Here is a 17,732-nt window from a genome sequence, read left to right as displayed (position 1 = left end):
CATTTTATCTGAGTCACTGTGTGTGTGTGTGTGTGTGTGTGTGTGTGTGTGTGTATGTGTGTGTATGTGTGTGTGATTGTTGGAAAGGCCTGTTATATCCCTGCTTCTGAGACTAATGGTTATATTTAGGAGAGGTCTTATATTGTCCTGCCCAGCTGCTTGATGAGGTGTTTCAGCATGTGCACTCTGCTTTTGTGTTTTGTTTACTCTTCCCTCAGGTCAGTCTTCTGCAAAGTTTCTCCTTGCTTGCAGTGGGGAGTGTTTAGACCTTTTCCACTGTTTGGTAAGTTTTACTTAGGTGTGTTTTGGTCTGCTTCTTAAAATAAGTTTGATCCTGGGGCCCCTGGGTGGCTCGGTCAGTTAATTGTCTGCCTTTGGCTCAGATCATGACCCATCAGTCCTGGGATCAAGCTCCAAATTGGGTTATCTGCTCAGTGGGGAGCCTGTCTCTCCTTCTTCCTCTGCCTGTCACTCTGCCTGCTTGTGTGCATGCTCTCTCTCTCTGTGTCAAATAAATAAATAATAAATAAAATCTTTAAAAAATTAAGTAGAAAGAAGCTTGATCTTATTTCCCCTGGAGCTGAAGCTTTGCAGCAGTCTACCATCCATAGATCTGCTGTGTGCAAGGGGTTTGTGTTGGTCTTCTGGGGGAGGGTCCTGCTGTGCTGATTTCTCAGGTGGACTTGCTTTAGTGGAGATACACCCGCAAATGGTGGGTCATTTATGCAAGCTGTTCTAGCCTCCAATGGGGACGCTGTGTTGCTCACTGAAGTTGGTTTGTACTGATGGGGAGGAGGGGGATGCATTGTCTTGTCCTCTCAGTCTTGTCGTGGGGAATTCACTCCTGCCACTTTTCATGAATCCCTCACAGAAGAGCAAACTCTCTTCTAGTCTCCCTAGCTTCTATCAGATCCATGCCTTCACCCTGTGTCCAAGCTCCCTGTCTTCCAGGCTGCACAGTACCTCTGTGTTTTGTCTCAGGCCCATGGCTGGGTTTCAAAACTCCAAATTTTAGGCACCTGCATGGCACAGAGTCACACTGATCTTTTAGGGAGAGGATCTTGCCACACTGTGTCTGGTGCTGGTCTGTCCCGGAAAAGCAGTCACATGACCATGCAGTGGTTCTGAATTTATAGTATATTGCAGCAAAAATGGTGACACCAAGATTTGCTGCTATCAGCAGGGGTCTCTGTTCCTCTGGTAGTGAGCAGGGCAGAACATGGGCTCCTGCCAGCTCTTTTGTCCCCAGAAAGGCCATGCCAACACTCCCACATGAACTCCAGGAAGGGGAACTCTTCCTCCCTGTGGGGCCCAGAGGATCCTGAGACTACATTGCCCGCTCCTAGGCCTCAGCCCTCCTTCCCCACAGGTACACTGCTAAGCCTACCAGGCACAACCCTGGTTTGTAGGGTTGTAAAATTTGTAGACTTGTAAAACTTCACAAATTTGTAGACTTGTAAAACTTCACACTTTGAGCTCTGCTGGGTTACAAACTTGCAGTAAGTAGTCACCCCAACTCTTTTTCCCAGTCAGTGGTTTTGGTAAGTTTTTCTTGACCAATCTCCTATATGCTTTCATTCTCTCTTTCTCACTCCTCTCTCTGTGATCAGGATTCCCTCCTCTCTCCACAGCACCCACATTATTTTCTCCCTCAAATGAACTCTCCACAACTCCTTTAACAATGTGACCATTGTTCTACTTGTAGATATGCAGTTTGTTCTGTCACTCCTCAGACTGATTTCTTGAGTGTTCAGAATAATTTTATATTTATCTATCTGTGTTTGAGGGATGAAGCAAGCTTAGGGCCCCCCTACTCCTCCATCATCTTAACTCTGAGGTCAAAAATGTCATTTGTTTTTGATGGATTTTTGACATTTTTAACTTATTTGATAGTAAAAATAATTTCAGTGCAGTTAACATACAGTGCTGTATTGGTTTTAGGTGTACAATGTAGCAATTCAACAATTTCATACATTTCTCAGTGCTCATCAAAGTAAGTGTGAAAGATGCTTTTTAACACTATAATCCATAAGTATGTATATGTAGCATGTTGAGCCTTATATTCTGAAATAATCTATTTATATAAAACAGAAAATATGTTTTGAATTTTCAGAATTTCACAGTAGCAATATTATATTATTGTTATTATAAGATATTATAGTGTCTTATTCTATCTTGTGAAAATTTGGATTGAAATGAAAATTAAACTATTAAGTACAAACTATAGAATGCTTCATTGGAAAGGCACCTGGGTGGCCCAATTAGTTAACTGTCTACCTTCAGCTTAGGTCATGATCCCAGAGCCCTGATATGGAGCCAGGCATCTGGCTCCCTGCTCAGCAGGAACTCTGCTTTTCCCTCTCCCTCAGCCTCTCCCTCCGCTTGTGCTCTCTCTCTCTTTCTGTCTCTCAAATAAATAAATACATAAATAGATAAACAAAATCTTTAAAAAAAAAAAAAGAATGCTTCATTGGAGACAATGTAAACTTGAAGGATGAAAAGTGGGTTGACATTGTTTTCTATACTCCACTGTGATTATAGGTTTTTTTAAAAGATTTTATTTATTTGACAGAGAAAGACATCACAAGTAGGCAGGGAGGAAAGCAGAGAGAGAGGCGGGGGGGGGGAAACTAAGCTCCCTGCTGAGCAGAGAGCCTGATGTGGGGCTCGATCCCAGGACCCTGAGTCCATGACATGAGCTGAAGGCAGAGGCTTAACCCACTGAGCCACCAGGCACCCCTCCACTGTGATTATTCTGAGCACATAATAAAACTATAAAATTGTATTAAACAATTGAATTAAATGTTAATTTCTTTCTCTTGTTGAATATCTGTGTCATGAATAACAATGTTTTAAAAAGTATAAGGGAGGTATTATAAAACTCTGAACTGCTGGAGGAATGATTCACTCTTCATGTTGGTAGCATTATGTCTTACATTCCCATTTATAATATCAAAATAATTCACCATAATTAATGTTAGGATAGTAAGCCAACGAAAGCAATAGTGATTTGCTATATTATTTGTTATTATCATTTAAGAATATTTCAACTTAGTACTATTACTTTTCTCATAATTTAAATGAACTGAAATACAATTTTTGAATGAGTAAGTATAAAGAAATGTCCACATAGAATATCGCAAGTAGTATAATCAACTTTTAATAAAGCTTAGGAAAAGATAGTCACCAAACATTTTTTTAGCATTTTCCAGAATCTATTACAAGGCATCCTGTTTTCTCTAGAGTTCTCCCTGGCCTATTTTTGAAGACAAAACAATGGAATAGCTCTTTGTGCTAGTCTAGTGTGGGTAGCAAAATTTAGAATTTTAAAAAGGAAATTTAGAAATTGCATTCAAATTATTTTCTTTCTTTTTTTTTATTTTCTCCTTTGATGCCTTTTAAAACATGTGTTATTCATCTAAAATTACTATTATACTATTTAGAAACTCTAGGGACACATAGATTATATTTCTAAAAAGACTGAATTTATTTTAAAGCATTGTGTCAAGTTTGAATTTCAGTAAACAAAGCTATATCTTCATTATATGCTGATTTTGGCAAAAAGCACAGACTTGAATATATCAAATGATATGATAAAGTAATTTAAATTAAAAGGGTTTTTTAAAGTTTTAGTATGGAATAAAAGTATAATATGTATATCTTCTGGGTAAGTAATTTAAGCCATAATGTTTCTTATTTTCTTAGAAGTTTTCATGATTAAAATTTTAAAAATGGAAGTTTTTAATCTAATACTTGTGCTATTCACTGTAATAGAAGCATAGAAAATATTCTTTCCACTTACATTAATAATTTCATGCAATATATGCCTAAACTGAAAAAAAATATCAAATATCTAAGAAGTAGTGGCATTTGTGATCATAAGTCATTTTAAGGAGGAAATGCTAAGAATTTTTTAGCAAAGATCCTACAAAAACCAGTCTTGGGCACTGAATGCTGTGACCTATCTTACAGTAGTTAATTAAAATTCAGAGCTCTTTGCAAAAGGTTGCCATTTTAAACTTGCATGCTATCATACATTCCTAACATATATACACATGTATCACTGGGCAAGCAACTTAGAAACATGATCACATTATAGCTGTGCAGTTAAGCAGGGAACTTGTTAACTGAATGCATCTATTTTTTGTAGGAGGTCATCTGTTCTAATCACTGAAATATACAATGAAAGGCTACATTTAGAAGCCTAGAAAACCTGTGGTTTACTACATACAGTTTCAATTACAAAATAATAGGCATGTTATAGTTACCATAAGAAATTACAATGTCTAACATATCATAAATATTACCTGCAGGTTCCTTTCAATCACAAAAGCTTCACATCAAAAGGTACATATTTGGGGCACCTGGGTGGCTCAGTGGGTTAAGCCTCTGCCTTCGGCTCAGGTCATGATCCCAGGGACCTGGGATCAAGCCCTGCATTGGGCTCTCTGCTCAGCAGGGAGCCTGCTTCCCCCTCTCTCTCTCTGCCAGCCTCTCTGCCTACTTGTGATCTCTGTCTGTCAAATAAATAAAAATTAAAACAAAACAAAACAAAACAAAAAAAAAGTGACTGTACCATAAAAAAATGTACATATTTTTATTAACTAAAATTAATGAGGCAATTTGGGGACAAGAGATGGATTCTTTCTTTCACTCTGTATTTTAAATTCCTCAACATAAAGCTACAGAAATATTGAAGCTGCAATAATAATACCACAAACAAAGGACAGGTCTTCGCTTTTTAAAGTAACCGAAGTACATAAAATGCCTTGGAAGATAACAAGATACTGTTCCATGACATCTAAAATTTTTATGCACACCTCCCATTAGCCTCATCATAATATTCATATTTTAGTTATGTATTCGTTATGATTGTTTGCATGTGAAAAAACCAACTAATCTATTATCTCAACATTAAGCTGATTTCTCTTGAAGCCAAGATGATTTTAAAAGCAATAGAGACTCCTTTTTCAGGATGCTTAAGGCAGAATGTTTAAGGTTCATGCTTGCTGCTTTGCCTGAGCTTCTGCTTCCTGAAATGAAAAACAAACAAAACAGATATATTTAAATATCACAGAAGGGACATCTATGTACATTGTGGATAAATTATATTAACTTAAATTATTAAGAATATTCAAAAGCTGGGGTGCCTGGGTGGCTCAGTCTGTTGAGCATCTGACTCGGCTTCTGCTCAGGTCATGGCCTCAGGGTCCTGGGATCTAGCGAGTCCTCTGGCTGGCTCTGCTCTCAGTGGAAAGTCTGTTTCTTTCCCTCCACCCCTTCATGTGTCCTCTTTCTCTCTCTCTCTCAAACTTAAATAGATTTTTTAAAACAGAATATATTTTTTGAGGTTAGATTAGATTATATATTTCAGTGAGTTGCCTTGTTCACATAATAAAAAAAAATAGGAATCATCTTTTCATGACAGAGGATATACATATATCACCCACCACCAGGGTCACCTATCAAAACAGAATATTCAAAAACAAAAACGGCTTCTGGAGAAGACTGCCTTGCCTAAAAATTCTTAGTAGAAAAACTGTAAAGGGTGCCTGGGTGGCTCAGTTGTCTGCCTTTGGCTCAGGTCATGGTCCCACGGTCCTGGAATCCAGCCCTGCATCAGGCTCCCTGCCCAATGGGGACTCTGGTTCTCTCTCTCCCTCTCCCTCTGTGTGTATGCTCTCTCTCTAGATCTCTCTCAAATAAATAAAAATCTTTAAAAAAGGAAAAACCATAAAGTAGAAATTTCTGCTTAGAAGCAGCTATAATAGAAGACTGCCTAATCATTACTAATTGTTTGAAATAATTCCATAAAGGCAAGTGATTTACAAGTATAGTTCATATATTATTTGGAAGTAGATGATTTCTTTTCTGTATGATTTTTCACCAAAACTGGCTGTTCCACAACATTGTCACCTAAGGTTTACAGTAAATTGTTTTGTTTAATTAAGGTTGAAATTACTTGGAAATCGATCTTCTTGATTCTTTCAAAAAAATATGCTATTTGTTAAAATATTGTTGTTTTTAAATTTTACAACTGTAGGCAGGAGAAGAGGTCAAGTTGTTATTCTTCTCCTCTGGGCAATGAGTATCTCCAGCATAGGAACTCTGACCTATTGATGTGCTCTGGCACCTACCATAGTACTTGACACAAAATACATTGCAGGAAATGTTTGTGGAACTAAAGATGGGTGGTAAAAGTGACTTTGGTGAAAGTTACTTCAGAGTTAGGTTGTAAAAATCGTGTATACTAGACAATACCATAATAAACATGTGCCTTAACTTGAATACTTGATAGTCTCAGGAGGAGTGGGGACAGTTGAATACTCCAAAATGGGCATCTGATACTATGCCCAGAAAAAGGGGAAAAAGAAAAAAAAATATGCTAGATTTTTATGAAACAAAAAATGGAGAAATGAAGGAAGGATACTAGAGAAGACACTGTACTAACTCACCTTCCAATACCCTTCCAAAAAAAAAAAAAAAAAAAACAGCCCTGATCTCTTTTAAAACATCAAACTCAGTGTTTGGCAGTCAAAATGAATATATCTTAGACCCACATTATACATTTTGTTTCATTTTATGAAATTAAATTCCAAGAATTTCCTTGCACAGAGAATGAATTTTACACCAAGTTCCCTCAAAATCCTAGCACATATAGTTGGGGAAGTAGTTATATGTAAATATGTTCTAATGTGATGTCCTTTTTCTTTTACACATCCAATGCCCCTGAGTAACTAGTATTTTGGAAACAGCCTAATTCCCTAAAATCACATCCTATCAATCTTTGGTGTAATTTGTCATAAATACTTTAGTTCTCAGTTATCCCTTTTAATGGAAGAAATTATTAGCACAAACATCCAAAACAAAAAGACAATTCAAAGTTCTTTATGGTTTATCTTTTTAATACATCATCTTTAAATTATTTCATTTTCTTTTTTTTAAAGATTTTTAAAAAATTATTATTTGACAGAGAGAGATCACAAGTAGGCAGAGAGAGAGGAGGAAGCAGGCTCCCTGCTGAGCAGAGACCCTGATGCAGGGCTCAATCTCAGGACCCTGGGATCATGACCCGAACTGAAGGCAGAGGTTTTAACCCACTGAGCCACCCAGGCACCCTTATTTAGTTTTCTAATTACATTTTATACACCATTTATGTAATTGGGCTGAAATATTTGTTACTACACAGATGTGCCAATATTTATAGTTCATGGATTATGTAACCAACCAGAGAGATTGGAAACAGAGATATGAGGCATCCTCCTCCTCTATTCTTAATATAAACATTATTCTATAAATGCACTGATTTTGAGTCAGATAATCCTGGGTTCAAATTCCAGCTCTGCTACTCAATTGTTATGTAACCTTGAACAAATTATTTAAATTATCTGAACATCAATTTCCTCTACTGTAAAATGCCATTGAGGACACCAAGCTCATAAGTATGATATAAGGATAAAACAAGATGTATGTGAAGTGTCTAGCTCAGTGCTTGGCCCATTGCAGACATCCATCCTTCTTTCCTGCTTTTCTCCACTCCACTTCTTGCCTAATAACCAGCACCAACACCACAGCTAAGTGAAATATAGAATTTCTCTTGGAGATGTAGTACAATAGGATGGGCTTATTGGAAATAGAAATGCTTCAAATTTCACAGCAGAGGGAGTTTCCATTGCTCCTCCCTAAAGCAGGGTGGTTCAACCAAAGCTAATGAGAACATTTCTCTAATCAGTGTTCTCTACTCCATCAACATACTAGTGAATAACAGTTAATGATTTTTCTCTCAACATGATATCACCAAATTTTTACTTTTTAGTATAAATACAATATTTTCTTTCATATCTGAAAATAATCACCTCCACTATAAAGAAATGCTAGTACTAAGGAATAAACTTTTGTATTAATAAAAAAGTAATTTGTAAGTATCAATATGCACTGTTTTAAATGCATCCAATATACAAAAAAATATAAAAACTGTCTTCCACAGAAGGATTTATTTTATGGAAGTATATTTGTCATAAGGTACTTTTAAATATCAAGTTCTCCACTGCATTGGTTTTGAATAATTCTTAAATATAAAGACAATGTATGTTAATTATTTGGAAAATGAAGAAAGGAGAAAAATAGTCACATTTAGCTATGGTTAAGTTCAGTCTCCTAACATAATTAGAATATTAATTATACAGTAAAAACAGCTATGTACTGTATTATAGTGTATCTTTACACAAACCCCTTATTTATTTATTAATTATTTTTATTAGCATATAATGTATTATTTGCCCCAGGGGTACAGGTCTGTGAATCGTCAGGCTTACACACTTCATAGCACTCATTATATCACATACCCTGTCCAATGTCCATAACCCAACCATCCTCTCCATACCCCTCCACCCCGCCCCCAGCAACCCTCAGTTTGTTTTGTGAGATTAAGAGTCTCTTATGGTTTGTCTCCCTCCCGATCCCATTTTGTTTCATTTTTTCCTTCCCTACCCCCCAAACCCCTAACTCTGCCTCTCAAATTCCTCTTATCAGGGAGATCATATGATAATTGTCTTTCTCTGATTGACTTATTTCGCTCAGCTCTAGTACCATCCATGTTGTTGCAAATGGCAAGATTTCACTTCTTTTAATGGCTGCATAATATTCCATTGTATATATATACCACATCTTCTTTACCCACTCATCTGTTGATGGACATCTAGGTTCTTTCCACAGCTTGGCTATTGTGGACATTGCTGCTATAAACATTCAGGTGCACGTGCCCCTTCAGATCACTACCTTTATATCTTTAGGGTAAATACCCAGTAGTGCAATTGCTGGGTTATACAGTAACTCTATTTTCAACTTTTTATAAACTAATTTAATTTTTTTTGTTTCTTTAAATATTTTAAATGATTTTTTTTATGTATTTGACACATAGAGAGAGAGAGAAAGAGAGCACAAGCAGGCAGAGGGAGAGGGAGAAGCAGGATCTCTGCTGAGCAAGGAGCCCAATGTGGGGCTTGATCCCAGGACCCTGAGATCATGACCTGAGCTGAAGGCAGTTGCGTAACTGACTGAGCCACCCAGGCATGCCTACAAACACATTTTTTACTGAAAGCACTAGTTCATTCAGTAAATAAACTGTTTTTGTTGACCCTATATTTGGATGTTTAACTTTGTTTTCAAAGTTTCAAGACTATATAATGGGTTGGCCTATCTATCTCTAATATCTAATTTCCCCCATTTTTTTTCACAATTTATACAACTGCCAATTTTCTTTTTTTTATATTTTATTTTATATAATTTTTTATAAACATATAATGTATTTTTATCCCCAGGGGTACAGGTCTGTGAATCGCCAGGTTTACACACTTCACAGCACTCACCATAGCACATACCCTCCCCAATGTCCATAACCCCACCCCCCTCTCCCAAGCCCCCTCCCCCCAGCAACCCACAGTTTGTTTTGTGAGATTAAGAGTCACTTATGGTTTGTTCAACTGCCAATTTTCTTAAGACATAGATAAAATCACATCTTAAAAATGCAGAGATAAACTTATCATTGTCTTCCCCCATTTCCTGCCATGGCTTTTGTATACCTAGAGCATAAAGCTGAAAGTACCTAACACAGCATTTATAATTTAGTCAAACTTACCTAGCCAATCTCACATCCTCTATTTAATATGCCCTATTCTGGAGACGAACTGCACTACACTCTGCTTCCTGAACATACCATCATTTGAAGCTACATCCCAATGCAGTGGTTCCTATTGCTGCCTCTGTGAAAGACATCTTTGTGTCATTTCAGTATTTTTGAATCCTAACAGCTCAACTGTCATTTCCTCTGTGAAACTTTCCCCAAATTCCTTAGTAATAATTTATTATTATTTCCTCTGGTCACCTACATTTTATTCAGGGTATACAGAATTTACCATAATATGTGTTTGATTATAATTATTTGCAGACATTTTTGTTGAAGAATTATTGTATACTTTTCCTTCATTAGGTTAAATACACTTTGAAGGTAGTGACTATGCTTCATTCTCTGTATTCGTTCCACCATTAATGTCAAGTTAGTGCTTGGCAGTCAATACTTGCTGAAAGAGTAAGTAAATGAATTACTCATAATTTTAATTGAAGGAGAGGGAGTAATGAGCCACAGAAAATAGATTATCTCTCCTTTCATACTTCCTCTTATCTGTACTGATATCAATGATTTAAATTGGATTTTCCTAATTTGATTAAAACAAAAATATTTTACTTAACATTTCTTACAACTCAAATTATACAAAGCCTAAAATAAGACATTTTATCCATGGGAAAAGAAATTTCATCAAGGAAACAGAATTTCACAGTGACTCAGAAAACAATGCTAGTAAATGTTCTCTGCTGAAAACATGAGCAATAACAGACTCTGAAAATTGAAGAAGTTGGAGTTCAAAGAATCTGTTTAACATAAAATTAGTTGCTAAGAACAATACATAAAGTGATAGAACAGGGACATACGTTCTGGTTAAGCCAGCCTGTATAGAATAGACCTATGGTGAAAGGCAAAGAAATATTTAATGCCCATAGCTTTAAGACATTTCATTAAATAGATAATCTAATTTTTTTATTCTTTTCTTTATATGGTCTCCCCTGGAAACATTACCACTTGAAAAATTAATTTGCTGTTGGCAGGGAGAAAGCCCCAAATTTAGCCAGCAATTTAGTGACCAATTTTGAAACTCAAATGCTTTTAGTTAAAGCATTTGCTTTCACACAAAGACAATAGATGCTGCCAAGAAGATAACTATAAACTAAGATCAGTTCTGCTGATACAAAACCATGCATGACAGCTGAAATAATGGAGTCTTTAAAATTGGTAGTCACTTATGAATGAGTCAATGATAAATTTGTTGCTTTGGATAACCCAATGAGGAAATCACTCCACCTACCTCCTACTCATATACTTTACATATTTGATTATGCACATCTGTTTGCCATACCTGGGATTAAGTGCATGCAGAGAAGGAATATTTCCTTTTAGCCATGTTACACTGCCTCTAGTTTAACCTGAGTACTTAATAAAGGTAGAACTCTCACTGACTAAAAAACCCAGCAGCAATAAAATGGCTTATAAAGGAGGGGGAAAAAAAAAGAATCATACCTTTGAACCAGGTGGGGCTGTCAATCCTAAAAAGGCATACACTGCATTATTTTCTCTGGCTTCAAAGAAGGCATCATAGTCCTTAATGAAAAGAAGGCAAGAGGAGTTAGCAATAAACAACCAGCAAGGTAAATAAAATAATAAATTTATTCAAAATGAACTCATTGGTCAACCTTTTGGGTGGGGCATACAGACTACCTAACTTCCAAAATGCTAGAATTTTAGAAAGAGAAGTGAAAACGCAAGGCATATTAGATCCCATTTAACGCGGGTTAGAATAAGTGCTGTTCTGCTGGGCAGAAACTGCAAAATGGCTTATTCCATATCATATAGCATTCAAATCTGTCTGAGGACAAGTAGCTTTCTCCACAGCCCAAAGCAACCATAATTTACCAGTAAAAGGTTGGTTATTTTTGGTAGGGGGGTGTTGTTCCTGTTTTGCATTATTTCCCTTTCGTTATTGATTAAGGTAGAGATATCCTCAGAACCTACAGTATACCAGATATTAGCTAGGCCATGAGAGTAATAAAGCTATGTTGTCTTTGGAGGAAAGGAATGAGATTTTCATGAAATATGACCAGAAGAGCAAACAAACCAGTAAGATGTTTCAGTTCAGGGATCCAAGAAAAAAACCCACATGACTGAATTTGGTTGGGCTTTCCACTGTCATCCTCTAAGTCACCAAGCATGCTTTAGAAGTAACACAAAGAATTGCCTAAATTTAACTATAAAATGTAATCAATAGCAAATCTACTTATAAAACACAGCCATTGCCTCTAGCTGGCCTTACTTTGTTTAATTTAAAACACATAGAATTAAGATTGACATTTTGGCTAATTTATTGGAAGTAAAAAGCATTCATAATTTGCTGGTTTCTCTAGAGATTCCCTCACCAATAAATAATCAATTACAGGGTCACGTCCTGGCACTTGGAGGATCTGGAGATATAAAGTTTAGATATATGCAGGATTTCTGGTACTTGGAGGATTTCTCAAGCCACTGATGACCCTAAATTGGAACCTCACCCCAAGAAACATCAGTATCTCTCTTATTTAGGGATTATTTTTAAAAAGTCAGAATTGTTCAGAGCTACTTGAATCTCCCTAAGGATTGATTCAAAGCATCTTACTGTGTTCCCTCCATGTTGGCAAAGGAATAAACCCTAAACAGCAGACATTTATGAACAGCCTCCTATGAGTTTACTCTTCAAAAAGTGAAACTAATTGGATCTTGACAATAATTTCATACTGAGACACATGAGACTTATAAACTACTCAAAGTAAACAGACAATATACATCATTTCTACACTCAACCACTTGAAAGGAACCTCAAAATGCTAGTTGTAAGAGTTCAACATTCACAGAAGAGGTATTTCTTACTGCTTGTTCAAAGTAACAGAAATAACTCATGCCAGTCTTTAAATTCATGTGAAAGAAAGTAGGTTTCAGCTATACTGAAATCTGATCATAAAGTGCTAATCTAGTTGTCTGTTTCAAGTGTTTTGGGATCAATGTATATTATCATTTTTTGGCCCTGGACTTAGGTTTGTAACTCTGAGAGAAAAGAACATGATCCATTTCTCAATTAAGCCAGATTAATTAATTTATTCTGCAAATATGTACTGAGAACCTATTACATAGCAATCATTTTTGGTGCTAAGAATACAAGATAAACAAAACATGAAGATCTTCGTATCTATACATGGCTCAATCCTACGGAATGCAAATTTAAAATATTTATAAGGAGTATACAAAACCAATTGTGACATCATCTGCTTCTTCTATAGGAATTCACGTGAGGAAAAAATAAAAGATATTTTGTTTACACCTCTGGGATTTCAATAAGATTAATATATAATGTATTCTACCATATATTGGTATCATATTAGTTACTAATCATGAAAAAATGCTCCAGTTCTCCATATACATATCAGAAGCTTTTTCAGAACCAAGATTATCCTTATAAATGTTTTACCTACTATAGCAGAGCTTCATCTATGTTGTAGATTGGTTATTTCCAGTCTAGAAATAAGAACCTAAGCCAGAGTTCAGTGGTAGGAAGTAATCCACCACCCTACACCCTTGGACATCTGGCAAAGTCTGGAGATACTTTTGGTTTTTCACAACTGTGAGGGTGTTACTGGTGCTCATAGATGGAAGCCAAGATGCTGCTAAATGTCCTACAATGCACAGGGTAGCCCCCAACAACAAGAATTATCCAACCCAATATGTCAGTTGTGCCAAGGTTGAGAGACCTTGAGATGTTTTAAACAAGGGAATTTGATGTGAAGAATTTATTTACCAAGGAACTGATGAAAGACAAATGGGAAATAGCAAGGCAACCACCAAGATTAGCAATAGCAAGAAGATGTTACCACAGTTATAGGGCTAAAGGAAGAATTGCAGAAGATGATATTACAGAAACCAGGAGCTGGGATACCTGGTACCACAAAGGAGACACAGCCACTGCCATGGCCACCTCCAGAAGCAGGAAGGAAGTGAATACCTTGGCTTTTCCTCTCTTCTGTCCTCCATTCTTCCAACCAATTCTCCTGTTAATTGGCCAAACCTAATAGGTAGCCAGTCAGCAATAGAGACTGGGAAATATAATTTACTGAGATCAGTACCCCCACCATAATACAGAATGTAGGAAGAAAATAATGAAAATGAAATCTTTGTATAAATAGGAAAATGACATATACAGTAATTTAACAGAAAAAGTAAGCTTGAGAATAAAACAGATTTAGCTAGTCAGTTAACCTTCTAGGCCTCAATTTTTTCATCCATAATACAGGAATAACAACACCTACCTCATGGGATTAGTATGGGAACTAACTAATAAAATACACATAAAGTATGTAGTATAATAACTGACACATCACACGCTTTCTATGATGGTTATTATATACCCTTCTCTCTAAGAGTCTGTATAGAGAAAAATCTTAATTTTTATTGTTATTAAACTCTTAGCTTAGTGCTTGATACACAGCAGGCATTCGATAAAAATTGGATTCTTCTTCCATTAACAAATATTTATTTGGTTGAGTCTCATCTCCTGCCCCTTCTTTTCCAGCTCCCTATTTCTCAGGGATACCTGATTTGTGTAATACACTCCATTTCCTTACAGTGTGGCTTCTGAAGGAGAAATAAACCAGGTCAATGGGGTTTTTTGAAATGTTACCCTTATAACCTAAAATGTGTTTGGTTTTAAAGCCAAATGAATTAAAATATCTACTTCAAAAAAAAAGTTAAGAATATATGCTGACTTATATTGGACTGGATGGCCTCTGAGGCCTCTTCCAGCTCCTGGGATACAGCATTTACAAAAATTTCAATTATAGAGGCATTGAGGTTTCACTATCTAAATGAATAGCCTAATTGCCTTTTTCTTATCTGCAGAGTACATCATTACACGTTGGTACTGTTAGTAACAACAGATGAAATCTTCAGGACCCTCCTCAGAACTAAAAAAAAAATTCAATTCACAGAGAAAATATTTTGTGTCAGTAAAATTCTCATTTTTGCCATGTTCCCTCCCTTTAATTTTCAGAATTGGCACACAAAAAAAAGATCCCCACCAAAGGAATCCTTTTACTTCCATGGAAACCTATAAACTAGAATATTTGGATTGCTGGCTATAATACATTTATTCTCCAGTCATGCTAATTCTGAGGACATAACAATTCAAACAGTTCTTTACTGGAAATTCCTGTAAGCCTTACAAATGCTTTCTGTATTCTCTCACCACATAGCTATGGATTCATAACCACACTCCAATTGTTTGAGGTGTGTGTGACTTTTCCAAACCTCACTTCCAACCAGCTCCTTAAGAGAAAAAATATATATATTTATACTTGTACTTGCCATGGAACCCAGAAAGGCCATAAGCTGCTAAATATAAAGTATTAAATGTTAAATATACATTAACAGAAGATTAAAGGAAACTACTCTATGGCTTAAATAAAGACTAAAGATGGCATACTTGAAAGCACCAGTCACAAAGCAAAAGCCTATTTTTGTTTCCCTTGTTTTTCAATGAGTTTAACTACCTAACATAACATTTTCTAAAACTTCATTAATAATACCAAAATAAAAGTATTACTGGCTTCAAGTAGGAAGTAAGATATTACTCTTTTTAAGTTATTTTTAATCCAAATAAGCAGCTGACTTCTCAGAAGCTTCTTCATGGACATAACTGAAACAACACCATTGCTCTAGATAGAAATAAGATGAGGAAATGGAAAGGCAGGTTGCCTGGCTGGCTTAGTTGATAAAGCATGCAACTTTTGATCTTGGGGTTATGAATTCAATCCAAAGGTTGGTTGTAGACATGGCTTAAAAATAAAATCGTAAAAAAAAGAAATGGAAAGGTAACTATATATTCAAGGTCTGTATTTATGCATTTACAGGACATTTTGGGGGGAATGACTCCATTTGCTTCCTAGTAGAAATAACCCAGCTGCCTAGGATGGATGAAGAGATGAACAGGAGAAATGGCTCTATGCAAAATTGGAGGTGGGGTGAAAGGGATAGGATGGATTTAAGGTGATCCATTTGATAAAACAAGAGTTTAAATTGGTTACTTACCCCACGGTACTGGCTTTCATTGAAAATCTGAGGTGGCAGAGGGTATCCTGTGGCTGGTCGACTGTTTTCAGGTACATTTTCTCTCATCCACTTCCGATTCTCTTCATTGGCTGCAATGTCTTTTTCTTCAAATCCTATTTTGTTAGCTTCTAAAAAACCAAGCACGTCTTGCTGTTTCTTCTTAATCTAGAACCCAAAGGACAAAGAACCTATGTTGAACATACAGATTTTGTTTTTATTTTTCATTTTTTTTATTATGTTATCATCCATGTCCTTGCAAATGTCAAGGAGTTTTTGTTTTTTGTTTTTTTAATAGCTGAGTAATGTTCATTTATTTATAGAATCACACTTTTATCCATTTATCTAACTGCACACTTGGGCTGCTTTCATAATTTGGCTATTGTATATAATGGTATAATAAACATGGGGTGCATGTATCCTTTTGAATGAGTGTTTTTTTGAATTCGTGTATTTTTGAAGTAAATACTCAGTAGTGCAATTACTGGATCATAAGGTAGTTCTATTTATAAAATTTTGAGGAAACTCCACACTATTTTCTGCAGGGGGTGCACATATTTGCATTCCTACCAATGCTACAAGAGTTTCCTTTCCTCCATATCCTTACCAACACTCGTTTCTTGTTTAGACAATCTGATAGGTATAAAATGATATCTCAATGTGTTTTTAAATTGCATTTTTCAGAGTTTCTGAGTGAGTTGGTTAAAACTGCTTTTAGCTCTGGTCATGATCTCGGGGTCTGGGATCAAGCCCATCTGGCTCCCTGCATAGCAGGGAGTCTGCTTCTCCTTCTCCCTCTACTCCTTCCCCCTACTCATACACTCTTCTCTCTCTTTCTGTGTGTCTCTCTCTCTCTCTCTCTCTCTCAAATAAATAAAATATTTTAAAAAATAAAATAAATTGTACTTTTCTGATGATAAGTAATGTGCAGCATTTTCTCGTGTGTCTATTGGCCATCTATATATCTTTTATTTCAATTTTTAATTAATATATAGTTAAATATATATAAATATATTAGTTAATATATAGTGTAATATTGGTTTCAGGAGTAGAATTCATTGATTCATCACTTAACATATAACACCCAGTATTTATTATAACAAGCGCCATCCTTAATACCCATCATTCATTTAGCCCATACCCTACCCACCTCCCTTCACCAACCCTCAGTTTGTTCTCTGTCCTTTAGAGTCTTTTATGGTTTGCTTCCCTCTCTTCTTTCCCCCTTTCCATATATCCATCTATTTTGTTTCCTAAGTTTCAGATATGAGTGAAATCATAATTGTCTTTTTCTGACTGACTTATTTTCTTAACCTTGTACTAGATTTGATTCAGCTGAATCATTGCAAATGGCAGGATCTAATTCCTTTTGATGGCTGAGTAATATTCCATTATATATATATATATATATATATATATATATATATATATATACACACCCCCCACATCTTCATTATCCATTCATCAGTTAATGGACGCTAGGGCTTTCTCCATATTTCAGCTATTATTGAGAATGCTGATATAAACATCAGGTGCATGTACCCCTTGAAATATGTACTTTTGTATCCTTTGGGTAACCACCTAGTAGTACAATTGCTGGGTCATAGTGTACTTTTATTTTTATTTTTATTTTATTTTTAACTTTTTGAGAAACTTTCATAAAGTTTACAAAATAGCTGCACCAGTTTGCATTCCACCGGGAGTGAAAAGAGGGTCCCCCTTTCGCTGCATCCTTGCTAAAATATGTTGCTTCCTGGACTGTTTATTTTAGTCATTCTGACACGGGTGACATGGTACCTCATTGTGGTTTTGATTTATATTTCTCTGATGATGAGTGATGTTGAGCATCATTTCATGTATCTCTTTGCCATCTGGATGTTTTCATTGGAAAAATGACTATTCATGTCTTCTGCCCATTTTTAAAATAGATGATTTGTTTTTAGGATGTTGAACTTATTAAGTTCTTTATAGGTTTTTGGATACTAAGCCTTTATTA

General features: G+C 35.9%; 1 protein-coding gene across 3 annotated transcripts in view; it reads right to left on the bottom strand.

The window, feature by feature from the left end:
• Nucleotides 1-3,139: 3,139 nt before the first annotated feature.
• Nucleotides 3,140-17,732, bottom strand: part of SH3BGRL (SH3 domain binding glutamate rich protein like) — a 102,853-nt gene continuing 88,260 nt past the window's right edge. For all 3 annotated transcript variants that reach the window (XM_059157932.1, XM_059157931.1, XM_059157933.1), the window contains 3 exons: nt 15,719-15,904; nt 11,132-11,212; nt 3,140-5,033 (listed from right to left, as the gene is read on the bottom strand). In XM_059157932.1, coding sequence (XP_059013915.1) covers nt 5,001-5,033; nt 11,132-11,212; nt 15,719-15,904 — 300 coding nt within the window. In that variant the 3' untranslated portion in view covers nt 3,140-5,000. The remainder of the gene's footprint in view (nt 5,034-11,131; nt 11,213-15,718; nt 15,905-17,732) is intronic.

The sequence above is a fragment of the Mustela lutreola genome, chromosome X (genome assembly GCF_030435805.1).
Source record: "Mustela lutreola isolate mMusLut2 chromosome X, mMusLut2.pri, whole genome shotgun sequence".
Lineage (NCBI taxonomy): Eukaryota > Metazoa > Chordata > Mammalia > Carnivora > Mustelidae > Mustela > Mustela lutreola.
Note: the sequence above shows the minus strand (reverse complement) of the source record. Positions and strands in the feature narration are given on the sequence as shown.